The sequence below is a fragment of the Chaetodon auriga genome, chromosome 16 (genome assembly GCF_051107435.1).
Source record: "Chaetodon auriga isolate fChaAug3 chromosome 16, fChaAug3.hap1, whole genome shotgun sequence".
NCBI classification, from domain to species: domain Eukaryota; kingdom Metazoa; phylum Chordata; class Actinopteri; order Chaetodontiformes; family Chaetodontidae; genus Chaetodon; species Chaetodon auriga.
In genome coordinates, this window is record NC_135089.1 from 21550265 (window position 1) to 21576852 (window position 26588).

The window sequence follows — 26588 nt, forward strand, 5'->3', positions numbered from 1 at the left end:
CTTTCAACAAGGGGAGAACACAGGTAGATTTCCATATACTGGGGATCTCATTGGAGGAAAAGGAAAAATTAAAACTGTATGTCAGAGGTTCTGCTATGATGCCCACATCTAGCTTAAGAAAATAGGGCTTGAGATTATCAGGACCTGCTGATTTATCTGGATCCAGCTGCTTCAGGGCTCTGTGGACTTCAGTTACTGTAAGTGGAGTGATACTGAATGTAAGGTCCCCTTCACTTTGAAGACAGTTAGTGCATTGGTCAACTGACTGTTTCAAAGAAGGATCTAAAGATTCAAATAAGGAGCCAGAGGAAATAGAATGTTCATTAAGACACTCTAAAACATTGTTTCCTAAAGACTGGGTCGCGACCCTCATGTTGGTCGCGGAAGATTTTTTTTGGGTCGCCTCGCATGTTTCTCTGGTTGACGGTCATCCCGCATGTCTGCATCTATAACGCCAAAATAACTGCCAGATTAAAAGCCGCCATCTGTTTCTGCAAAGTAAAAAAAAAAATATGTAGGCTTTTAGTGTATTAATTACAGCCTGTGTATATTAAATGTAATATTCATGCCTCGTCATTGTCCACGCTAGACAAACGCGCTACAAAGCTGCCATGACCGAAACTGCGTGCTTGAACTGATTAAATACAATGTAACAACAAGCAGTTGAACAACGTTCTAGTCCCATTAAAACTTGCAACAATGTTGCAAAGACAAGACCGATTGTGGAATGGACAGTGGGCTTACGTGTCTTCTCCTTCTCCGTGTTGTTTGAGCTAAGACGGCCTCCGTAACAGTGCTTTCGTACTAACTGTCACTCCAGCCACGCTGTGTTTTTGATCTGGTCTGGTAGTGTGAGCAAAAATCGATATTGCAGTAAGTTTTTCATGCAAGTTGAGAAATGCTTGCTTGGCTGTCAAAAAAAAGCTCAGTGCAAAATCTCAGTGCAGCTCAGTGTGAGGGAAACCAGGGGGCCGTCCAGGATGATGCTGATGCGAACACTAGCATTGCAAGTGATGAAAATGAAGCTAGCACAGGCAGTAACGTGCAAGGATTGGAGCAGGAGCATCCAGCAAAAAGACGAAAAATCACGGCAAGACCTTACAAAGACTATTTTTTGAATTATGGTTTTGTCAACTGTGCTGCTCCGAGCCACGATGCAAAGCCAATGTGTGTTATCTGCAGGGAAAAACTGGCCAACGAAAGTTTAAAGCCAACTAAACTCAAGAGGCATCTAGAAACCCTGCATCCAGATTTAGTGGACAAGCCCTTAGATTTTTTTCAAAGAAAAGCACAGGAGATCAAAGCATCAGCCGATGATCTACGAAAAAATGTCACATTAAACGAAAAAGTCCAACTTGCCTCGTACAAGGTGGCTCACTGTGTGGCAATGGAGAAAGAACCACACACCATAGCGGAGCGGTTAATTTTGCCTTCCGCAATTGACATGGTCAGCATTGTGATTGATGAGAAGTCGGCTGAAAAAAGCGTCCCCCTGAGCAACAACACTGTGTCACAAAGAATACATGACAGTGCAGACAACTTGGAAGAGCAGCTTGTTAGCCGACTAAAGAAAGCAGGATGATTTTCCATACAACTGGATGAGAGCACAGACGTCTCCGATTGCGCCACATTGCTGGTGTACATCAGATATCCGTGGGAAAATGACTTTATGGAGGACTTGTTGTGCTGCTTGAATATCCCAATGGGAACTACAGGAAAAGACATGTTCCGTGTCTTGAACGACTATATGATTAAGAGTGGACTTGACTGGGGTAACTGCACAGGTGTAACCAGTGATGGGGCAGCAAATATGACGGGCAGGAAAAGTGGAGTGGTGGCACGAATAAAGGAGGCAGCGGGGAAGGAGATCACATCGAATCATTGTTTCATACACCGCCAGGCACTAGCATGCAAAGGTATGCCCCCCGCCCTCGAGAAAACACTGAGCGAAGTTGTTCGCGTCGTAAATTTCGTAAGGGCCAGCTCACTTAACCATCGGCTGTTTGATCAATTGTGCATTGACATGGGAGCCGAACACACGCACTTACTCTTTCACACAGAAGTGCGCTGGTTGTCGAAAGGCAGAGTGTTGACAAGGTTTTATGAACTGCGGCACGAAATCCACGCGTTCCTCATACAGAAAAAGTCACATCTGGCCGAATTATTCACTGATGAGTGGCTGCTGAACCTGTCTTACCTGGCTGACATCTTCTCGTCGCTCAACGAGCTGAATCTTAAATTGCAAGGTCGCCAAGACAATGTTTTTATCAATCTGAAAAATGTGCAGCCCTTTCAAAAATCACTGAAGCTGTGGGTTGCACGGCTCAGAAAGCCAGACCCCAGCCTCTACATGTTCCCCACTCTGCAGCAGCACATCGAGGAACAGGACGTCGTGGCCGCGCAAGTCAACCGCCTCTCTGCGCTTATTCAAAGCCACCTTGCCGTGCTTGTGGATAGGTTTGATGGCTACTTTCCACAAGAGAAATATTCCGCCCTGCACAACAAAAGGTGGATACAAAATCCATTTGAATTTGAGACTGCAGAGTCTTTGCTCAAGTTGACGCTCAGCCCTGCAGAGGAGGCGGAATTGTTGCAGCTCAGCTGTGATGGCACTCTGAAAAAGCGGCATGAATGTGCGGCGACTTTGTCGTCATTTTGGATTGGGGTTTCGGTGGAATACCCTGTCCTCAGTGGGGCCAGCATTTCAGTGCTCATCCCATTCACCACAACATACATGTGTGAACTGGGATTTTCGGTGCTCACGAAAACAAAGACGAAGCACAGAAATCGACTGAACGCTGCTGCTGACATGCGTGTTGCGCTCTCCTCCTGCACCCCGGACTGGAACGCACTACAGAAGCGCAGACAGGCCCACCCGTCTCATTAGCTGAGTCATCAGCCCATCCAATCTCGTTAGGCCTAGTTATCTTGATGTAATTATTATACTGACTATTTTGTTACTTTATTGTTGGTTCAATTGAAAAGAAAAAGAAAATGAATAGAGTTACTTAATTTATCCCAAGAGAAAGTAAGGAAGTCAGCTTTTGGATTATTGCTGGTTCAATTACTGTTACTTGTAAAATATCATCCTTAATGTTCAACAAGACTGTCCCTGATTTACTGTTCTCCTGCACCCCTGTATGGAACTCACTATGAATAATTTTACTGAACAGAATTATTAAATACTTTTATATTTACTTTTTTTTAACTTTATTGCTGGCTCATTTGAATGTTTAAAAGGAAAAATAGTTACATTTCATGTTCCAAAGGGACATTTCCTTGTGGGTGCTTGTGGATTAGGCCTATGGCTGGTTCCGTTATTTGTGGTTTAAAGACAATAGGCCCCATACTTAAAAGAAAATATAACCTATAATATAAATACTTGAAAAGAAATATTAAGAAATCATTTTGTTCAGTTGATAGATTATTCAACAATAATAAGAAGAAGAATCAGAGGGACAATCCCCTTTATTCGTCACACAGATACACAGATACATGCATCATGCCCACACACGCCATGCACTGGTGAAATTTATCTTCCGCCTTTAACCCATCCTGGTCGTCCTTCCTCCGCGGCAGACCAGGAGCGATGGGCTGCCATCCAACCGGCGCCCGGGTACCCAGTTCCTTGTGTCACCATTGGTCAGGTGGTGATCTTCTTGCATGTTTTTAGTGGGGGTATATTTTATGGAGGATACCCCAGGTGAACACGGGGAGAACATGCAAACTCCACACAGAAAGGCCTTTTTCCTCAAGCAGCAGGCACCGAAGGCATGGTGGAGGACACACCCCCAGCGAGAATCGAACTCGGGACCTTCTTGCTGTGAGGCGACAGTGTTTCCACCGTGCCACCGTGCCACCTTAAAATATCCACCTTACTGTTCAATACTGGTCAATTACGTCTTTATTTTTTGATTAACATATAATTTCTACTGATGTGGGTCACAAGAGTTTGTGACTTTTAAAATGTGGGTCACCAGAGAAAAAGTTTGGGAAACACTGCTCTAAAATGGCTAACTTATCAATGACAGGACCTAAGTCTTTCATAATGCAGGCTGGTAGCTCATTTTTAGTTGTAATTATTTTTAGTTTAGTTTAGTTTAGGATTTGATCACTTTCCAAAATTTTTTGGGGTCATTTAGGTGAGCAGTTGTTTTAGACAGAAGGAATTCAGACCAGAGAGGTAAAGCGATTGCGAAGCTGTCTAAAAGTCAGCCAGTCAGGCTCAGATTTTGTTAGATAAGGCCTCAGTGCTTGCAGAGGGAGGTCTATAGCATGCAACAATCATAATGAAATGACCCTTGAGAAGTTCCAGTTTCAGGGCCAGAAATTCAAACTGTTTGCTGATTGATACTGAGGATTGGATAGTGGCATGATATTTGTTTTTAATACAGACAGCAACACCGCCCCCTTTTCTCGGATGGTCACACTGAAATATGTTGTAACCTCCAATTTCTATACCTTTGTCAGAGATAGACTTGTTTAGCCATGTTTCAGATAAAACAAATACATCAGCATCAGACGATTTCACCCAGATTTTTATTAGATCCAGTTTTGGCAGTAAACTTCTAACATTATTGTGGATGATACCAAGGCCAGATCTAGTTTTAAATTCGCAGGGGGTATTCAGACTATTAATTTCTGGGCCTGGGTTAGGTTCCACATTTCCTGACAATAAAAGCAAGAGAATAACAAGACATTTTCTTCTGACAGAGGTCTGTGATGATAAAGATTGTGTCTTTGGGTTAAAAGGATGATAAAACTGCGAAGAAACCAACCAATTATATGGGATAAATAAATTTATAAAAATGGTCACAAGTCACAAGTCACAACCTCCTTTGTAGTTGATGTGTGCCACACCAAGTGTTCATAAAAGGTTTAAAATCCCAATTTGTGCATAATTGGGGAAATAAAAGATGTGGCACATCCTGGTCTCCACAACTATCATGCACCTTATGTCGAAAAATTATAGTCAATAAAATAAAGAGAAGAAGAGGTGACGAGACAAACATGCTGATCGGCATGTCTGAAGGGAGAAGCCAGGTGTTTTTCAAAAGGTCCAGGTCAACGTTGATGTAATATGTCCCCGGATTTTTCGATCTCCTTGATCAGATGATGACGTTGCGTGACATTTTCAACAGGAAATCAAACCGGGGAAACGTGAGGAAAACAGTGCTATGGATAAAGAAATAAAATCAGCCAAACTGGTGTCTAAAACTGTTGGAACACAGTTTCATGCACAGTAGAGCCAAGAAAGAAGCACTTTCTTTCATTCTGGGAAATATGAGCCCATTAGAACCAGCAAGACGCCGACTGGCAGTTCAACTCCGATAGATCCAACCAGTCTGACAGATGGGACAAGTTCCAGGCTCCAAGACGGGTGGCGAGGTCCTGGTCATCCAGAAGCGGTGAAAAGTAAGCCACAATTTCAGATATAATCCACTTATATGGCACGATAGAACAGCACCGATGATTAACCAAGACCACGTAAAAAATACAAGGATGGGTAATTTCAAGGCAGGCTTTACCAGCTAGTCTTAGCAGGTAACCCGCATACCAAAACCAGCTGTAGGCTATGAGCCCGAAAGACGTCCGATTTAAAATCAACATGGTATAAAGGCTAGATTGATGTTAGGTGGTGGCTTCTTGAGGGTTTAGCCGAACTTGACCAATAACACTTCATAAAAACCACGTTTCCACTCAGACAATCAGACAATACAATCAGACAATACAAGCGCAGTCACTCGGACAAACTGACGTGTAGAGACGTGCTGCCTTCTTGGATCTCATTAAAGTTGTACTGAGTATATATGTAGGCCACGTACCTGAAAATAAAAAACTTCAAACCTCAATTGACATGAACATGATTATGATTATGTAACAGGGAAAGCCATCACTTGACTGATGTTGAAAGATTACTGAATTCAGTCACCCTCAGTAACACAAATTAAAAAGCTGACTAAAATTCTTGCTTGTTTATTGCCTGCAGCATGGTTTTGCATTTCTTTTGATAGAACATATGAAAGCATCACAAAAGTCGAGTATATTCTGCTATTTGAGCGGGTCAGAACACCTCTGGTGTAAGATGCTGGCAGTAGCGATCCATCTCACAAGCACAAATGCAGCATCTACTGTATATATCTATGGTAACGACAAAAACTTATAACATGTCAGGAAAAGGAGCTGGCACTGGTTTCATCTCTGTTTCATTTAGGAGTTCATTGTTTGTCTCGGATTCAACAGGATCTCTAACAGGATGCCACAGGACTGACAGACGCTGTTGAGGACAGAAAAAGGGACATTTTGACATTGTGTGCAGCTTGAGGTGTCCTGAATGGTAATCAATAAAAAGTCAGAGTAAAAATACTAATCAGGATGTGTTGGTGGTCTTACCTGTTTGAGCGTGCCATCAGTGAAGCAGATCTTGTAGACAGCCCAGATGGGCACTGGAACCACAGAGGAGAAGGCCATGGCCCAGCCCAGATAATAGGCCCAGTCAGGGTACACATCATCCCCACTGGATGTCAGCGGCTGGTAGTCCAGAAACGAGCAGATGAAGAAAACCTTGAAGGACAAGCAAAGGAACAAACTAGTATTTCTGTAGACAAACAGACTACGCTAACATGGTGATGTCATCCAGCTTTATGGAAGTAAACCTTTTACTATAGCTTGATATTGTATTACTTATAAATCAAGACATGATGACAAGACATGATGTAACATCTTTGGGTGACTCAGGCTTTGCTTGTGCAATGAAGTCAGTTGTAACATTTTTGGTGTCAGAAATTCCTTATGCGGTTCGGGGTCTTCATTTACCAACCATCTCAGAATACCTCAGAGTAGGACTTCATACATGATAAGTCATACGTGAAGTCTCCTACACTTAATTTCATCAAGTTACTTATGATGTTTTGTTGATTTTTTGTCAAAACAATCTTTTAATAAGCCCATTGTCATTAAGCCCAAAACATCTTTCCTCTCATGGAATATCTTTGCCTGACCTACATCTCCTGGTGGCTCCTAAGAGCTTAAGACTCTACCATGTCAATATTGGCCAACTACGGAATGATTTCCTGAGTTATGACAGTCAACAGAACACACTTTAATGCTTGATAAATATGGGCCCTGCAGAGACTTTCTTCACCTTCTTATTGATTGCTGATAGCCAAACCTTAATCATCACCACAGTTGTCTTGATTTCATTCCATTTCTGCTTTGTGTCAGACTCCTGCAGCTGTTAACAGTGTGTGACTAACCATGGTGATCAAAGGGGTGATGTAACGCCAGCAAAGTTTGAACAGAACCCACGGCCTCTGTCCTGTCATGGCTTCAACTGCATCACACATCTGTTCAGCCCCTGCATGATAATTACAGTTTGTTAGTAACAGGTGTTAAAGAGCACACTTTTGACAAAGCCCAACACTTACTATAGATGTGATCAGAAGGCAACTGGACTTGCTTGTGGTTTTAGAAGATGTTTTGCCTCTCATCCAAGAGGTTTCTTCAGTTCTAACGGACTGGTGGGAGGTGCCAGGCAGTTATCCTCTTGCAGGATCATAGCTCTGCTGTGCTATCATGTGAGTCTTTAGGGTCACAAGTCATGGTGTTGATGGGTCAGTGTGTGTTAATGGAGGAGAATGGGTGGTTCGTTGACCCACTTGACATCTTCTTCTACTACAAGCAAGTCCAGTCGCTTTTGGAAAGCACTTAGAAGTACCATGAGCTGGATGAATGAGAATCTTCACAGACATGTTGGGATGAAAATGCTTCAAGTACACCACATCCCAAAATTGTTAGGCACAATCATCAAATATGACCAGAATTCCTAGGATACTGGGTTGAAATTTAGACCCTGGTAACTGGTGATATCTGGTAATCACTTACCAAAGGCCCAGCCAACAGCCACACACTCAATCAGAGACACAAACAATATACACGCTCCATTTGCACCATAGTAGTCAATCAGCTGGAATAGGTACACTCCTCCCTGGACAACACAGAACAAGTAAATATATGTAGTTGCACTTAAAATACTACTCCAATATGACAGTGTTAGCTGGTGTTTTTTATTAGGATTACACAGGCCTGCGTTGTACCTGAGTGGTGAGAGGGATCTGTGAGATGAAGCAGACAGAGCAGAACAAGATGAGGAAGATTTCTCTGCGCCAGGGTTTGCGCATCTGTCCTGGGAACATGTCAATCACTGATGATATTATAGTCTCCAAACCTGTAAACTAACACACACAAGCAGACAGAAGAATAGAATTTTACCAACTCATTACATCAAACAGGCAGAGTGAAGAGCCTGGCTGGGCCTTCAGTATCACTCCATATGTAGCTGTTTTAATTATACTGGATGACTGACTGTCCTTTTCTCCTCCAGTGCAGTGAGGAAAGCTTCTATCCTGGTTATTTTCTTAGTGTTCTTTCTCTTCACTGGAATGCTTGGTGCACTATCCAAAGCAAAGAAATGCTTCAGATTTCTCTGTTTCATCTCTTGTTCCTCAAGTCTTTGGTTGAAGCAATTAGGACTCCAATGGCAAATAGAAATAAAATTCTATAAATCCTTTACTGCCTGAAACCACCCCTTTGACTCTTATTGCACTCATGCCTGATACAGTCAGACTTTTCCATTGACGCACCATTGACATTGACACCTACTGCTGCGGCCCTGCTTGATTCCAACTGAATGTTATTGTTATCTTTCACATTTCTATTGTTATTATATACACATTATTGTTACACATATCATATCTATATACTACCAAATACTATTTTTGTTATTAGCCATATTTCTATTATTGTCAGAGCTGTTATTGTTATTACTGTCATTGGTGTGCGTATCTGCTCTATCTCTCGCTCTCTCTCTAAACCCAACTGGTCGAGGCAGATGGCCGCCAACGTAGAGTCTGGTTCTGTTCAAGGTTTCTGCCTGTTAAAAAGAAAGTATTTCTTCGCTTTGCCATCACCAAATGCTTGCTCATGGGGAATTGCTGGGTCTCTGCAAATTAAAGAGTTTGGTCTAGACCTGCTCCATATGGAAAGTGTCATGACATAACTTTGTTTGTTTGGAGATATGTTAATAAATTGCATTGAATTGAATAAATGAGTCTAGCAGTCTTTTGTAGCAGCTAGAGATGATGGACAGCGCCCTGGCTGATACTTGCAATTGCAATAATCAAGCTGAGAATACATAAAAGCATGTGAAAAGTTTCAAATCAGCAACTGATAAAAATGACTTAATATCAGAGATTATGTTGACCTGGAAGAAACATGACTGAACAACATTTGTTATTTGATCATCAAAACAGAGTTTAGCATCAAATGTTTTCCCTCAATTCCAAGCAGCTTGCTTAATATAATTTGAAAGATAAGCCAAGATAAGCAGCAACAGTGCTGATGGAATCTGGGGAATCAAATAGGACGTCAGACTTATCATCCTTAAATTTAAGGAATTTTTTGGCCATCAAGGATTAAATATTCGAGGCTTAGGCTATCAAAATCAAGCAGCCACCTCATTAGTTAGTTACTTTCGAAAGTAAAGTAAACCAAAATATTACTCTTACCATACCATACAAATGTCATGGCAATACTGTACAACCAACAGCTGTTGAGATATTTTAGAGATATATCTAATATTATTATTCAGTCAGGCTGCTAGCATGGCTAAAAACATATACAAAGAAAAAGGTTTGTTAAATTAAATATTAAATTCTCCACAAATGGACTTTAAGCTGCAGTTTTACATGTTCATTGTAAAACAGTAGTTTTACAATGACATGGTGTTGAGCCTCCATAAACAGTTGCAGTATATCCTTATACATTAAATGAATACAACACAGTTGTATGTTCCGTGTTCTCTTCATCTTACCACTGTATCCAGTCCCAACAGAATGAGCATAATGAAGAAGCAGGTGGCCCACAGCTGAGGTAGGGGCATCATGGCCACAGCCTGAGGAAAAGCTATGAATGCCAGCCCAGGGCCTGGAGGACAGAAGACACATTTCAATTGTTGTCCTCTCCACCTAACTTGTTTTAGATTTTTGTCATTTTGGAGCAAAGGTGTGAGGGTAAATTTGATTATCTGCCAATAGAAACAATAGTATTGGGTTTTAAATCATATGTACCTGATTCGACCACCAAGTTGATGGGAATTCCTTGTTTGTGGGACATGAAACCCAGAGCTGAGAAGACTGCGAAGCCGGCAACAAAGCTGGTGCAGCTGTTCAGTGCACACAACCACAGACTGTCCCTGCATACAGACACACAGAGCTTAGCATACAGAGCAGGACTATGTATCTATCTTTTTGTCTATCTATTTATCTATCTATATAAAATTTGAAATTTATTTATTGTCACAGCCTAATGATACTGGCCAGATGCTTATCATCTCCAATCTAAAAATATCAGGCCTCAACAGGCTTCAACTCCACCACACTGCCGGTCCAAACAGTTAGCTCCACAGTTAGTCTGATTCCAGCCTTCGGAATATGTTTGATGAAACTCTCGCTAATTCTTGTTTCTCTGTGCCTGCAGCCTCTGAACTCCCCTTGCTCAGTCTTCACTTGCCAGTTTATCTACATTGCCTGGTTCACTCAAAGGCTCACTGCTCAGCCACTACTCTCCCCTACTCAAGTGATTTTGCTGCCGCAAATTATTATTTGAATGTTACAAAACTCGCACACCTACTTCCTGCCTCAGCTTTTGTGTTTTGCGCTTGGTCCACACAATTAGTCCTGCGTAACAGTATGATCTGGCAAAGTAAGATGAACCAGACTAAGATGAGTCTTCAGACTATTCCAAAATTAACAGCAGTATCTCAGGGCCAACTCCTGGGGCAGCATGAGCATATTTAGAAAGCCCTCCTTGAAAGCAATCAGACCATGATAAATCAAACTGGCCAATTAACCACCCATGTAACCCCTCTGATGACTCAACCAGCACCTCAGTGCCTCCCTCTGTACCTCAGCCTTCCCCTCTGGTTGCAGAGTTTTTGATTCAATGTTCACTGGTCTTTAAGCAGCGGCCCCTCTCATATACCACAGATGGCTTGTGTATAGCATATTTTATTTTTTTGTGACTAGATCTGCCCATGCCTGGGGATCAGCTGTGTGATACAGCCAGTCAGCCCCATGGTTCTCCTATGATGCCTTTACTTTGGAGATGCAAAAAAGTATTTGATCACCATATTCAAATGGTTCTCTCAAACACCTTCTCTCCCTTCGGCAGAGCTCCTACATTGAGACAGAGCCGGCTGTTGACTCCCGAACCCTGGGTGATGTTGAAAATGGTTTGAATGATGTAAAAATGACACCCTTTGGTAGATCTATGCTTTTTAAGGGCTGTTCTTTGTATCTTTTGGGTCACAAGAGAAAAGACTTGAGAAATGATCTTCTGTAATCTTTCCAATCCCTGATTAAGAGTAGCACAAGGCAAACCCATCACCGAATTAACAATACCAACACAGCAATTTGGGGACAGATGATGAAAAAAGAAGCCTGGAGTGTGTTGAACGTTAGTGGAACTACTGATCAAATGCCTTACCTGTAACAGTTGTTCTTGACTTTGTTGTAGCTGCCCAGTGTGATTATGCTTCCTGCTGCAACACCATATGAAAAGAAGACCTGAGCACAAGCCTCCATCCACACCTAATTAACAAAGATGAAAAACTGTATGTAATTCACTCATCTCCAGTGATAATTGGCCCAGCTGGGTGTGATGCTTATGGTTCAACAATAAAAAGAACAAACCAGACACTGTAAAGCTGTAAGGATTTGTCCAAGGTGTCTCACCTGAAAGTCTGCCAGACGAGAGAAATCTGGATACAGATAGTAGACCACACCCTGCCAGGCTCCTGGCAGAGTTAACCCCCTGACCAGCAGGATGACCAGAGTCACATAAGGGAACACAGCCGTGACGTACACCGCCTAAAATTTTAGTGATTATTTAGCATATTACTGGTCATATACATTTACTGCATTAGGTGATAGAAATGCTGCAGCCATTCTCCTGTTAATGTTGGTTACTTCTTTGAGTAGTGCTGTAGGTTTGAAGAAAGTTTCAACTAGTAAAACACTTCAGCTGTTCTTCTGCAATGCCGTCAGTAACAGAGACAAAATCAAAAGATAATGCTACTTTCATGTCATGTTGGCATTCAATGGGAAGAATGAGACGACTTTCTCCATTTGCACTCAGCCTTCCTGCATTCTCTTTTAGTGCTTGTCACAGTTGGGGTGTTTCTCAGCTTGTTGAAAGACCATTTCAGGTTTGGAGTTTTACAGTCAAAATTATTACAGAGCAAATCAGTCCATGTTATGAATTGTGGACTATAGAAGTGCTAGTTCATCTCTACAGGGCACTGTGTGTATGTTTTGGGTCTGTGTTTGTGTGTGTGTGTGTGTGTGTGTGTGTGTGTGTGTGTGTAATGAAAATAAAGTGTAAAAATTAGATTTCCCCAAATGAGATTAAAAAAGGGTGAATTTTCGTTTTTTTTGGATAAGAGACTGGTTGGCCCCTGAATTTTCACAACAATGTTCACAGACCTTTCCTGTGGAACGGACCCCTTTCCAGATGCAGAAGTAGCAAGCCACCCAGCAGGCTAGGAGAGACAGCAGCAGCTCCCACCTGACTGTACCAATCTCCTCTATTCCCCCAGACATGGACAACACCCCTCTCCTGTATGGGGACACCACACAGTCAGTGAAGGTTATTTGACATGCAAAGATTGCTGCTGCCCTGTGTAATTTAACATGAGTTTGATGTGACAACACTGACTTACTCCCAGAACTCAGAGACGGAAGACTTGGTGAGGTTTCCAGATGTCCAGTTTCCTGTCAGGTTGCTGCTGTGTATTGCAGTCCCATTTGTAGAGGTGAGGTCCACACATCTGTCTGTTGATAGGAAGGGAAATGATCAGTGATTAAATGTTAATTTTCATACTGCATCACATGACTGCAATGGTCATCAGAATGTAATATTATTTGGCTATTATTTTCAGTCTTAACCTGCGGGCTACCAGGAAAAAAAATATTGTCCAGTCACAATTTTTTCAAATTCCCCAATCTTCGTAAGGTAATTAGATTACTGAAAACATTCTTTTGAAAAAAAAAAAGTTTTTATATTTAAGATATTGTGTGTCCACTACAGTGGACATCGGAACGCCATACATGTGAAACTGAACCTTGAAGGTGTTGTGTATAAATGATGCAGCAATGAGGTTAAGATGATGAAGAAGTTCTCCACCGATACTGTCTTGTTTATATATAAAAAAGGTTTATTAAAGCAAGTACAGCATCTCAGACAGCATGCTATGTCTGGGTGGTTTCAGCCAATAGAATCAACACACACATACACCATCTCAGACATGAATTATATAGGGGAGTTGTGTTGATACAACTAACACAGAAGGGTTAAAGAAGACCTAATATGGGTATGGCAGAGCATATACTACAAAACAGGAGAGGGCCTAATATGGTCATGGCCTCTCAACGTTTATGTTAAAGGTATACATTATTTACGAGTGGACAGATTCCTCAAAGCCCAGGAGGGAGGAGTTTCCTGCAGAAGAGCAGATACTACAAAGGCAACCAGTTAGTTCCAAAGGAAATACGAAAAAGTCAACATAAGAATGAGTCCACATCCACATAACTGTCCATCATCACTTTTGTTTTGTTTTGCTTTGTTGTGCTTCTTTGGTATGATACTTCAAAAAGCAATTCCCCTTCTTGGAAATACAATGGAATAACTTGCACTTCGTGCACATGACATACGTTTTGCTCTTGCAGCCGGATCTGCGACACCTTGATGCATGTGTTTCGTCCACCATCTCTGGAAGATGGATGGTGCCATAGTGTCTCAGAGCTGCATTTGGCTGTGGTTTCCACTTTTGATGTGGGGGAGTGTTGTCATCTTTGCTGTCACTTATGATTCCTGCTTGGGCCTGAGTAATCAACTGTTCACCAAGGAGCAGTTTGAAGTCAAGGAACTTCAGTGGTTTCTTACCCAGAAACTGGTCGTCACTCTTATACTGAAGCCATGAGGTGGTGATTGCCAGGCCAAAAAAGTGGAAAACTGCATGCACTGTGCATTTCCGACTGCGAGAGGCCATCCTGTAGAAACTCAACATTCAGTCAACCAAGTCCACATCACCCATGTTGGTGTTGTACTCAGCAATTGCCAGTGGCCTTGACACCTGGACAAACCTTTTGTCTTTCTTGGACCATCTCCTGTGTGTGTCCCGAGGTTCAATGCCGTAGGCAGAGAATACCATGACAACCGGCTTGTTGTCCAACCACTTTATGACAGCAAGTTCAGGGGGGCTTCGTCTGACTACCATCTCTGCACTCCTTTGGAACCATGTTATTCATGAGGGTTCCAGTCCCTGTCAGCCCTTTTGTCATCAGGGTGTCAAGGAGGTTGATCTGTAATAGAGCAGGTGGGTTCCTTGGGGAACAGACTCAGCTTGTTCTCCAATGCCCTTTCCTTCTGTAACTCTGAAGGTAGTCTTGCCTTGGTAGACCACAAAGTCTAAGATCAGACCAGTTGGTGCAGCCAAGACAAACACCTTCAATCCAGTTGGGTATGGTTTGCCTGGTACATACTGGTACACTGGGCATTGACCAGTAAATGGAGGAAATAACTACAAATATCCACTATGGAGGACATTTTTTAAACACTTAAATACTTTGCTAAAGTACAATTAAAATAATTCAAACAATGTTTTAATGTGTTGCTAAGAGACTTATATAAAATATGCCAACAACATTTCAAGCCCAAATTTGCTCAATAAAAAGTATAATGCACTTACTTTTCCTTTTCCCATAAAAGGTGCTTGCACTGATGGACGCCATTTTCTTTAAAAGGTACCAAAGCTGCACCCCGTCACATTTGGTATCATTGAAAATCCCTAAATGTCCTCTGTAGATAGCGAAGGTCATAAATGTGGGATCTTGAAAGAGAAGAAACTACTAGTGGCAGATGATTTGACACGTGATAGCACATGAAAGAAGGCAGTTTTGTGCTTGAGTAGGCTTCATGCAGGTAAAGATTTCTTACAAGAAACTATCATGGAGTAATGATGAAAAATTTTAGAAATCTTAGTCGGGGGATACAACAAATTTTTCTCATGGTTCAAATCATTGGGCTGGTTGCAATGCCACTAAATAGATTTAATGATGTACTAGAGTCCATTGTTTCAGAGGAGGGATGATGAATTATATCGTGGAAAAAATCTTGGTCTTAAAGGTGAACAAGCTTCTATTCATTATTTGCAATGTTTATGGACCAAAAAGGACGGCTCAAGACAATACAATGAAAGTTATCTTGCCTTTCTATTTACTTTTACTGGGGAACTAACCAAGCCAACTCCGCTATGCCTGGTGTGCGGGGAAAAGTTGTCCAACAGTGCCATGGTGTCATGTAAATGGACTATTTTGTTCAACTGCGTGAACAGACTGAGAAACAGCCAGTGTTATTGAGCAAAACCACCATGACAAGTGAGAAAGCTCTCAAAGCTAGCTACAAATTGCTGAACTCAACGCTAAATCAAAACAGCCACACACCGTGGCAGAGACATTAATACTGCCTGCCTGCATAATTATCTTAAAAGAGATGCTTGGCCCTGGACCCGTTGACAAAATAGCCCAAGTCCTTCTATCAAATAATACAATTTCCAGATGTATTGAAGACATGTCTGCAGACATTGAGAAGATAGTTTTGGAAAGGTGCACATTAGTGGGAAATTTGCATTGCAACTCAATGAATCTACGGATATCACTGGACATGCACAACTTATGGCAAATGCGCGCTTTGTAGATGGAGACACCATCAGAGAAACCCTTCTGTTTTGCAAGGAACTGCAAGAAAGAACAAAAGGAGAGGAAATTTTTCAAGTTGTGTCAGAGTACCTTGAACAAGAAGGACTGAAGTGGCAAAACTGCGTAAGTGTTTGCACCGATATAGCAGCTGCCATGCTCGGGCGCACCAAAGGATTTGTAAACAGAGTGAAAGAACAACATCCAGATATCATTGCGATGCATTGTTTTCTGCACCGAGAAGCACTCGTGGCCAAGACATTACCAGCAGGCTTAGCTCCTGTTCTGGAAGATGTTGTGCTCATGATAGACTTCGTGAAGACGAGACCTGTACAAAAAGTCGCATGTACAAAAAGTTCGCATGGTCTGGACTGACCACAAAAATTTAGCCTACATCAAGTCAGCCTAGAGACTAAACTCCCACCAGGCCCGTTGTTTTTCAGTCGTTTCAACTGTACTCTCACCTACAGTCCTGGTTCCAAGGATACTAAACCTGACGCTTTATCTTGGCAATTCTCCACCTCTGAAGCAGTGACCGAACCTGAGACCATTCTCCCTGTGGACAGGGTGATAGCAGCTCTCACATGAGACATCGAGGGGGTTATCAGAGAGACTCAGCTACAACACCCTGACCCTGGTAATAATCCTCAGGATAAACTGCTTGTCCCTCACACCATTCATTCACAGGTCCTCATTGTGGACTCATTGTCACCGTCTTGCCTGTCATCCAGGAGCCAACTGCACTGCGTCGGCGTGACTTTGGTGGCCATCACTGGAGGCTGATGCCCGCCAGTATGTTGCGGCCTGCTCGACCTATGCTCGGAGCAAGGCCTCCCACAAGACTCCGGCTGGACTTCTTCATCCTCTACCCATTCCTGGAAGACCCTGGTCTCACATCCCTGTGGATTTTGTCACTGGTCTGCCACCCTCTCGAGGTAATACTGTTCTCGCCATTTTTCCAAGGCTGCCCACTTCATTCCACTTCAGGTGCAACCCTCTGCTCTGGAGACCACTGAATTACTCATCCTCCATGTCATTAGACTACATGGTATCCCTCATGACATTGTCTGTGATCGTGCTCTAGTCACCTTGTGCAGGTTTTGTGTTGTTGGTTTTCTTCTCTGTCTTATAGATTTGGTCTGTTATTGTATAGTTCCCTTAGCGGTTCCTACCTTACTTAGTTTATTCTTAATGTTTGTCTGTTTTCCTACCCGCTCGCCATGGTGTAGTAGATAGTTTAGTTTAGGGCTGAATTTGTGTTTGTTTAGATTTGGGATTGTTTTCTGTTTCACCCATTGTGTTTAAAATAAATTGTTACTGGTCTGCATCTTTGGGTCCAAAACAAATTCTCAGGTGTAAGCCTAACAGTCACATTCACTCAAATATCAGATCAGGATTAGATTTACTTGACTATTCAAACTACACAAATTCAAACAGATTACTCATCTTCCTTGACTTTGCATTTGATTCAATTGAACATTCTTTCATTATACAGGCCCTGTAAATTTATGGTTTACATAATTTTTCCTTAATAATATTAACATGTTCAATATTAGCTCTGTAGTTGATGACACAGTATTATTTCTTGAAGATAGATGGCAAATGCACAATGCATATAACTGGTGAATTTTTAGAAGATCCAGGTCTCAAGCTTTACTGTGTTGTGTTTGCAACTTTTCTCCACCTAAGGATACCATGTGAAGCAACTGTAATATTACTGTTAACAAAAAAAGCATATGTAAAGAGAACTGGTTAAAAGGGCCTCTGTTACCTTTGTTACAGCTTTGTTTGATGATTCAGGAAATCTTGACAGGTACGAAAATTTCCAAATCTTTTCCAGTTACATATAAAGAGTTTGTGTAAAGATTTCATTCATTCCAGAGTGAGATTTCAGTAGAGGGGCTGTTCTTCCAACATTTCCCACAAATGCTAAATGATTGTGCATATTGCTTTTTACGTGTACAGTGTGTCTTTGTTCAGAAGAGATGAAGACTGAGCAGTAAATTTATCACAGTGGTCTTAGATGGTGGTACATGACAAATGTTTCTATCTGCATATTTTGCCTTATGCTGCTGCAGCCTTTACATTCAAATCAAACTTATGCCGTATTGAAAGGTCCGACCTACTTAGACTGCCATCATGACTTTCACATGAAAGTGACCAGGGCATGTATTCAAATATCGGTAACGCTTTATATTACGGTCCTTGTAATAAGCATTAATAAGACCTTTGTAAGTTCCTATAAGATGCTTATTAACATTATTATTAGTTTATAAGGCTGTATGAGTGTCTAATAACGTCATTGTAATAGTTAATACAAGACTAAAAGGAAGTTATAAGAACTTAGTTTGCAAGTTATATGGTCTTATAAGGTGCTTAACAACCTTAGTATGTGTTAATAAGACTCTACAAGCTTTAATAAGATCTTATGAGATGCTTATTAAGTTAAGCTTATTAAGTTATTAAGTGTTTATAAGATTGTATAACCTTTAATAAAGCCTTTATGAGGTGTTTATTTAGCGTTTTTAAGACTGTAAAAGCCTTGTAAGAGACAATCCACACATTATGTCATAATTTCTTGCTCATCTATAATCAGTTTACTAGGCACTTGTCAACAGTTAATTGTGCTTTTTGCAGCTACCGGATCTAAAGCGAGAACAATACCTTATTAAAGCTTATGAATATTTCATGATGCATTACTTTATTTTGAAATCCGGAATGGTTCTTCCTTCTCTTCCAGCGCTTCTTACGTATTGCGTTCAAGTATGCGCTTTTATTTTGAAGACAGGCAGTAAAACGAGAAGTTCCGGTTTGAGCTAGCGCGTAGGTCATGTACCAACAACGACTCGTCCAACGTGGAGGAAGTCGATCCTCTCCCGCCATCTTCGCCCCCCAGGAGAATTCAAACCCGTTCTGGGCCACGAAAACCGGACAAGAGGAAGCGTTTCGAGACAGATGTGTCTGCTGGTAAGTTTCACCGGTATGAACAAGTTACTGCAAACTCTCAAACACGCAGCTAGCTAGGCTAGCTGCATAGCTAGCAGTGTATGTGATTAGTATTGTTTTTGAACTGTTATTTCTGTGCCAATGCTAAAGGTGCCAAAGGTGCTGCCACACGAATGGCCCCCATTGCAAAACTCCAGAAGCACAAACATGAGCTGGAGCTGGCAAAAGTTAAAATAACATGTCAGGAAGACTTGATCAAGGAACTAACCAAGGAGAGAGATTTCTTAAAGGAACAACTGGTGGAGGGTAAGTCAATAATTGGAGTTTATCACAAATATGTTTAGTAGTATTATGTTTCTATATTTTGTTACACAAATCATGGTGATTTAATTTGTTTAATTGTTTTGTTTGTTGGGTTTGTTTTTTATTTTATTTTTTTTCTCATGTGTGACTGAAAGTATTATGAACTCTCTTTTGGAATGAATGAACTCTCTTTTGGAATGATTGAATTAAATTTATTGTATTTGATAATTGAAAAGAGAAAATTAAGAGGAAAAAAAATACGAGCGATTCTGTGGCGGGGTATTTGAAGGCTTGAATCTTCTGGAGTGCTGCTTTAATTAGTGCTGAATGCTCTTAACTTGTGTGGATAGTTAGTTTACTTCATGAATGGTCTAAGTGTATTAAATGGAAGATCCTTTGTCACTGAGACTAATATCTACTTTCTTTCTTCTTCACCAACAGCATGTGGTCCAAAAGAGGTGATTGTACATTACCAGAAAGTGCTGAAGCTCTACAAGAAGAAGCATAGCATCATTGCTGCTTGCAAAATAGTGGGAGTGGATCGCAACACAATTGTCTTGAATGCACCAATCACAGAGCTCTCCATTGCTGCCCCAGAAAAGTTTGCAGAGTTAGAAGATAAGCATACAAGAAAGCACAAGCTTGGTGATTTTGCTGGGAAATGTCTTGATGCCATCTGTGACAGTCCAGATATCGCCAGTGCAGTTACAGCACTTAAGAAATCAGGAAAACCTTTGCCTGTAGGGAGGGGGAACTATTGAACTGCTTTTGAAGCCAATAGCGGTTGCTATTTAAAATGCTAAATTGTGAAATGTTTGGAACTTTTTTGAAACCAATCCAGTTCAGTTTTACAGCACCTTATCGACTTGTACCTGTTTTTGTTTATAGAGTGGACTCTTTTTTTTCTCTTCTAAATGCCTCATTTAGATAACTTTTACATGTTTACTGTCAAAAAAAATAAATCTACCTCTAAAATGACTCCTACACAATAAATGGCACTTTTGAGCTTCACTGTTGAAACGTGCGTTTTTTCGAACCATATTAATAATCTTGACCACATGTAGTGTTCATTCTAGATGGGGAAGTTGTGAAAATCATTACTGACCATTAAGTAATGCATAATAAAAGCTTTATTAGTCAAAATAAGGTCTTGTTCTTGCTTTAGATCAGGTAGCTGTAAAAAGCACAATTAACTGTTGACAAGTGCCTAGTAAACTGATTATAGATGAGCAAGAAATTATGACATAATGCGTGGATTGTCTCTTACAAGGCTTTTACAGTCTTAAAAACGCTAAATAAACACCTCATAAAGGCTTTATTAAAGGTCATACAATCTTATAAACACTTAATAACTTAATAAGCTTAACTTAATAAGCATCTCATAAGATCTTATTAAAGCTTGTAGAGTCTTGCAAACTAAGTTCTTATAACTTCCTTTTATTCTTGTATTAACTATTACAATGACGTTATTAGACACTCATGCAGCCTTATAAACTAATAATAATGTTAATAAGCATCTTATAAGAACTTACAAAGGTCTTATTAATGCTTATTACAAGGACCGTAATATAAAGCGTTACCCAAATATCAAACCAACATCACATTAATGTAAAGGGGAGCATGTCTGAAATGTGCGAAGACTCATATCATGAATCAATAATAATAATAATAACAATAATAAAAGCGCTGAGATTCTTTTAATTTGCTATACATCCACCCACCCTCATACTGCACTGACCTGTGTTCCAGGGATTGTTGCAGGTGGTCCAGGGCAGAGGGTCTCTGAAGCAGTAGATGAGGTAGACGAAGGCCCAGGCCAGGACAATGCTGTAGAATCTGGAATACAGCTGGACAACTATCAAAGAATACCCCGTCCCTGGAGGGAGACAACAGCCAAAACATCCCAGTTTAAGTTCATCCCTTCTGTCTATCTCCAGAATTCACCATCATTATTATGGCTACCCTCAGATCTCCTGGAGCAGGGATTCCCAAACTGGGACTTCCATTGGAGGTTCCATCACTCATTCTTTTTGTTTTGCACCTTGGAACAGGAGAACTAGAAATTCCTTACTTTTTTCTTTCCTGCACTGCATACAAGCAGTGTCTTATCTCTTATATGAAACCTACAGCACTATGAGAAAAGTGTGAATATTGTCTCCGATTGCAGTGTTAGTAGAGTAAGGTTCAAGGCTCAAGCTTCTAGCAGCATTTTTGTCCCCACAACAAGATTAGAGCCAGTTTTTTAGTAAGAATTTAACACAAAAAACTTAATTTCAAATCAAAAAAATAAAGGCTGGTGATATTTTATATTTTTGTCATTCTTCACAAATCTCACAAAAACACTGAACTAACAATGTTCACAGTTCAGTTCTAGTCCATTTTGGGTGATGTACTATCTTCAGCTTAAATGCTCAATGTATGTATTTAGCCACACACACACAGAGAAGACATACAGTATTTAAAATTCACAAACTCACCAAGTCTGGGAAATGCTTTTTGTTAACAGTGACTTAACCAGAAATGATGTGATTACCCTTTGCCAGGGGGCAGAGCTTGGTCCAGCAGGTGACGGCGCCCTCCTGTGTATATTGACCAATCACAGTCTCCATCAGGAAGAGTGGCAGGCCACACAGCACAGCAAAGAGTAAGTAAGGCAACAGGAAGACACCTGCACACACAGAAATACACCTGAGATCAGTGACGCTGTAGTGGGATGAGCACTGGATCAGCATTAGTAAAGTGAGTGTTTGATCCAATGTAGAGTATTATTTTCCTTATGAGTTAATCTGACCAATTGTTATGAGTTGGTTTTCTTTGTGATTTTTTTGTTTCTGCTTGTGCTCACGTTTTCCTTTTTTGTTTTTCCTCCTCCTGTGGCAGCAGTGGAGGTGTGGCCTGGCGGTGCTGTGGGCAGACAGCGCACCTGAGGCTCGTCTCGCTAATTTCACCTGCTCTTAAGCAGCGTGGCAGCTTCGCGTTGCTGCCGGACTGTTTATGGTCATTGCCAGACTTTCCAGCCATTTCTCTTGTCCTAGATCTCTTGTTTGTGCTCTAGTCACCTTGTGCAGGTTTTGTGTTGTTGGTTTTCTTCTCTGTGTTATAGATTTGGTCTGTTATTGTATAGTTCCCTTAGTGGTTCCCACCTTACTTAGTTTATTCTTAATGTTTGTCTGTTTTCCTACCCGCTCGCCATGGCGTAGTAGATAGTTTAGTTTAGGGCTGAATTTGTGTTTATTTAGATTTGGGATTGTTTGGTTGTGTTTGTTATTTTCTTGGTGGGTTATAATAAACCGTTTGTTGTTCAAGTGCTTTGTTTCTGCCATTTTTTTGGGTTCAGACAAAAACTATTAGATTACTAGTCATAACACCAATACTTTCTTGATTCATTGATTAATCTGTTGATTTATAAAATATCAGAAAAGTGAAAAATGTCCATCAAACTTTAGTGGAACTCAAAAATGATGTCCTCAGATGTCTTATATTGTCTGACCTATTGGCCAAACCTAAATACGTTTAGTTATAAAATTACACACACACACACACACACACACACACACACACAAACACACGCCGCTGTAGGCTGATGGGATTGTCAACCGTAACTGAATGGCTCAAACCTGCGTAACCACAGTAGAGTGGAACTACAACTATTCAATTCAGCGTATTCATGCCAATAGTCACTTAACTTCTCTTTCTCTTAGTGTAAACTGTATAACAAGTACAAATAAATGTTGCACTTTGCAAGTTGCCAATTTTACATTTAGAATAGATTCAGAAACAGTATCATGTTTTTGCTTTTCATTAAAATTAGCAGCTTCCTTCTGTTGCCCACAAATGCCATTGTTCTGGTAACTTTGTTTTAGCTGCTGGTCCCAGTTATGCATGTTGCTAATACAGTGAAGTTAAACAGAGTTGGGGTGAGCTTTCATAAACTTTTACAAATAAAATCTGAATAATGACTTTTTATCTTAATCACAAGCTGCTGTAGTATATACAGTAAGTTTGAGCATGTTCTCCTGCAAACAGGAAACGGTAGATTAGTTTAACTCTTGTTCCTGAAGCATCATTTCAGATACACTCAATGTGCAAATAGTGACAAATTTTTGCGATCAACTTGCAGTTTCTTTAGCACAATCCCCATTTCATTTGTCTGACAGAGGTTAAGCTCTTCTTCAACTATTCTACTTCTAGGTGTAATGAAGAAATTGATAACTGATCTTTACCTTTACCTAAAAAGTTATTGCCATGAAAGGTGAAAGCACTCAGTCAAATGTGACAGTACATTGACTTCGTGTGTTCCAGCTCACCTCCTCCGTTCTTATAGCACAGGTAGGGGAATCTCCACACATTGCCCAGGCCAACCACATTGCCTGCAGCTGCCAGAATATATTCCCTTTTCTTCCTCCACTGTTCCCTCTTTTCCACTTGCATCTCCATCTCTGTGTCACCTCTCCAGTGCCTGGTCAGTACTAGCAGTGCACACCTCTGTCAGGCTGGTGTCATGCTCACCTGTAGTCACAATACTGACTGTTCGCCCGAGGCCATGGCTGTCTGGGAAAGCTCAATAAAGCAAGGACGTGCTCGTTGGTAGAGGTTCTCTAACTTAACCCTATCATCGCATGCCTTTCAAAATGTATGTTCTGTTTCAAATTACTAGTGTTAAATTCAGGTAACAGGATTATCAACATTTAATAATTTTAACAGTAATAGAAATAAAATTGAGTACACTTTCCTCTGAAATTTATTAGTAGAGGAATATGAACTAAATATACATTTAAAGTGTTAATGTACACACAGTGCACACTGTTGTTTGTGGTGTTTACAGTGTGATAATTTGATGATGATAATGCATAAGGCAAATAAGTTCATAAAAATAAATGTCAGAGAAGACATTTAGAATTGTTACTCAATGTAGAAGCCTGATATCCTCACACAGGGGTTCAAAACTGAAAGATGGCATGGTTGAAATTCCAGTTTCTCCTGTCCTTGAATAACTGGTTTTTTGAAACTTGTGTTTCTTGCTTGCATGTACTTTGTTTCAGAGATGCTGCATGCCAAGCAGCGGTATCTCTTGGAGCTCACAAGCCGAGACCATCTGGGGCCAAGGTCAATATTAAGTGCAGCACGGACCGCCCACCACATTCTTTTTTGTTGTGGTTCCTGCTGCTCTGCCCAGAACACTGCTGCCTAAATTTCATTTGTTACTGCACTGTATGTGTAGTGACAATTTTCCCATGAAATGAAATTGTCACTTAGGTGACAGGAGCAGTCTCGTAATTTTGACACGCATCCACCGTCCACAATATAAAACAACTTTCAGTACTCACGGATCCGTTCTTAGCGTTCCTTTATTTTCTCATTTGTTTCACAATTTCCATCATTAGTGCGGATCCATGACAACAAAAAGTCCAAAGGCGTAATTGATTACTAAACAATTAAACGGTCAAAAAACATTTACCGTGACGCTCTTCTTCACCTTCAAGGAACAAAAGGGCCAACCATACCACCTGTGCGCCCGGCCATATATAATTGGATACTCCACCCATAACCAAATATTACTAAGATAAATTCAAACTAAGAGACAAAATAAATAATTTTCTTTCCTTAATATTCGCAACATAATGCAATTCATAATTTACTGTCTACTTAAATTAAATTAAACTCATTTTCACCATAAACTGAACTAATAAAGACCATTATAAAAAATGGCTTCTACAGTATGTCTGCCCCCTACATTACATTTCATTTACAATCGAATTTTTATAGCAATGTTAAATAGACAGTTTGCCAGATTTTGTAGTATCTAGCAGTGAGGTTGCAAATTACAACCAACTGAATACCCCTCTCCTCACCGTCCTTATGGTGGCTGCTAAAAATGTGAAAATGCAAAACGTGCTCTCTAGAGCCAGTGTCTGCCTGTTCTCAGCTCCTGTAGAATAATGATGGTCCAACATGATTCCATCCATTGTAGGTATAAAGAGCTCATTCTAAGGTAATAAGGAGACATCAAATTTTATATTCAGGTGATTGTACACTAATGAAAACACAATTATTAATACGATATTCCCCCTATCCTCCTAAATCATTCAGAGAGACAGATGGAAGGAGAGGGTGATTGTGAAACTGGTGGTCATTAGTGGAGCATGTTTCTGAACTTTTTTGGAGCTTATGTTTGGCAGATTTGTCACTCTCCCTCTATATAATATCAGATGTTTTGACCATCTCGCTTTTCTCAAAATTGTGTTGTCAACTCCTCAAGTATGGTATATGCACACATTTCAATGGGTACATTTTCTGTTCTTGTTGGTTTCACTCCATCCACAATTATTACAAGACTCTTATTACTCTTGGAATATCTTTTGAACTCACATGAAGATTGTTTTTTTGGATTCTAGGACTAACCAAGATTCCTCTGCAGGTTGGAATACATTTCCTCTCCATTCACTGTAGACTGACTTTCTGACTTGTCCATATCCAATTCATACTTTTGTTGTTTTTACCTGAGTTTTATTTGAGTTTTTACTTACTTTTGCTTTCATATGTCATCTCTTGTGAATTATATGCCAGGACCCTGGGGGGTAGAGGAGTTTTCTGAATACAGTGTACCACAAGCCTCTTAATATTATTGTGGAAAATATTTTTTTTAAGGCCCATTTTAGTGTATTAAAGGGCCACTGAGGGAAAAACAATGTGAGCATGACAAATCTCTCCTGTCAGTAGCCTCTCTCAAAATCACAACTGAGTCAGAATGTGTAAGTGATGTGTACAAATCCTAATTAATACATCAATAAACTAAGTGCTGAATTTATATGTCCTTTAGTGTTTTCATTGATATAATGCAGGGATGTTCACACTATTTCATTTTCAGCCAGGTATCTGATTCTAGTCACTTAATGTAGGAACTAATTACCGCAATCCTTGTTGTCTTGATATTTTAAAGCTTTAAAGACAACTGGAAATGAACTCTAAATGTCTGTGGAATAGCACAGAATGCAACAAATCTTTCCTTTGGGCCATGTCCACAGAACATGGAGAAAGTAGATGATGAAAACATCCCTTTGCTTGCATCACAGAAAAGGAAAATAAAGACATTTGAGTCATCACATTTGATAATAAGAGGAGAAGAATGCGAGCATGCACAATGTATGGTATGCAACTCCAATCTCATAGCACCTCTCATCAGCCTCCTCATGGTTACTGTACAGATTTAATCAGCTTCCCACCTGTGGTAGCCACACAGTTCAGGCCTTCACTCCTCAGACCCGCGTACAACAAATCCATCATAGACCTTCAGATGTGATATTTCTACTGATTGTACAACTATGTTTTGCAGTACTCTATTTTCCAGTAGGTTGTCAACATACTCTAGAATTATTATACATTTATCCATGAATGTATTTTCCTTCTGCATGTCACATTCAAAAATAGAACTGATATCTGTTTGTGTAACAACTAGAAAAACGGTTGTTCCATAAAGATTTCACCTGAGTAGTTTCTCTAGAATGGGAATGCACACAGACATCCATG

General features: G+C 40.5%; 3 protein-coding genes across 3 annotated transcripts; 2 read left to right on the forward strand and 1 right to left on the reverse strand.

Moving 5' to 3' along the window:
- The first annotated feature begins 1130 nt into the window (after positions 1 to 1130).
- Positions 1131 to 2887, forward strand: LOC143333678 (protein FAM200B-like). The gene is given in 1 exon segment (XM_076751858.1): positions 1131 to 2887. A coding segment is annotated over 1 exon segment (1722 nt). The 5' UTR covers positions 1131 to 1165.
- Positions 2888 to 6160: 3273 nt separating this feature from the next.
- On the reverse strand, positions 6161 to 23542 carry LOC143333908 (sodium- and chloride-dependent betaine transporter-like). Its single transcript, XM_076752284.1, has 14 exons — positions 23369 to 23542; positions 21595 to 21729; positions 20800 to 20937; positions 12779 to 12890; positions 12543 to 12675; positions 11793 to 11927; positions 11545 to 11648; positions 10128 to 10252; positions 9872 to 9984; positions 8097 to 8234; positions 7885 to 7987; positions 7257 to 7357; positions 6394 to 6564; positions 6161 to 6277 (listed from the first exon to the last, which is right to left on the reverse strand). Exons 1-14 carry the CDS (start codon positions 23496 to 23498, stop codon positions 6161 to 6163), a joined length of 1755 nt encoding a protein of 584 aa, XP_076608399.1. The 5' UTR covers positions 23499 to 23542.
- Positions 15488 to 19943, forward strand: LOC143333828 (uncharacterized). The gene is made up of 6 exons (XM_076752188.1): positions 15488 to 15494; positions 16500 to 16747; positions 18553 to 18575; positions 18709 to 18779; positions 18909 to 19064; positions 19503 to 19943. The coding sequence occupies exons 1-6, from the start codon at positions 15488 to 15490 to the stop codon at positions 19820 to 19822; spliced, it is 825 nt and encodes a 274-aa protein (XP_076608303.1). The 3' UTR covers positions 19823 to 19943.
- Positions 23543 to 26588: the final 3046 nt, after the last annotated feature.

Bases quoted from the DNA above. Each gene is read 5' to 3' on its own strand.
- LOC143333828 (XM_076752188.1), top strand. The intron at 16,748-18,552 runs GTAATACTGTTC...CTTCTCTTCCAG, and splicing joins TGGTCTGCCACCCTCTCGAG to CGCTTCTTACGTATTGCGTT. The intron at 18,780-18,908 runs GTAAGTTTCACC...CCAATGCTAAAG, and splicing joins CGAGACAGATGTGTCTGCTG to GTGCCAAAGGTGCTGCCACA.
- LOC143333908 (XM_076752284.1), bottom strand. From the start codon at position 23,498: ATGGAGATGCAAGTGGAAAAGAGGGAACAGTGGAGGAAGAAAAGGGAA. The intron at 12,891-20,799 runs GTCAGTGCAGTA...TCCTATCAACAG, and splicing joins CAACAATCCCTGGAACACAG to ACAGATGTGTGGACCTCACC. The intron at 9,985-10,127 runs GTACATATGATT...TCTGTCCTCCAG, and splicing joins CAACTTGGTGGTCGAATCAG to GCCCTGGGCTGGCATTCATA.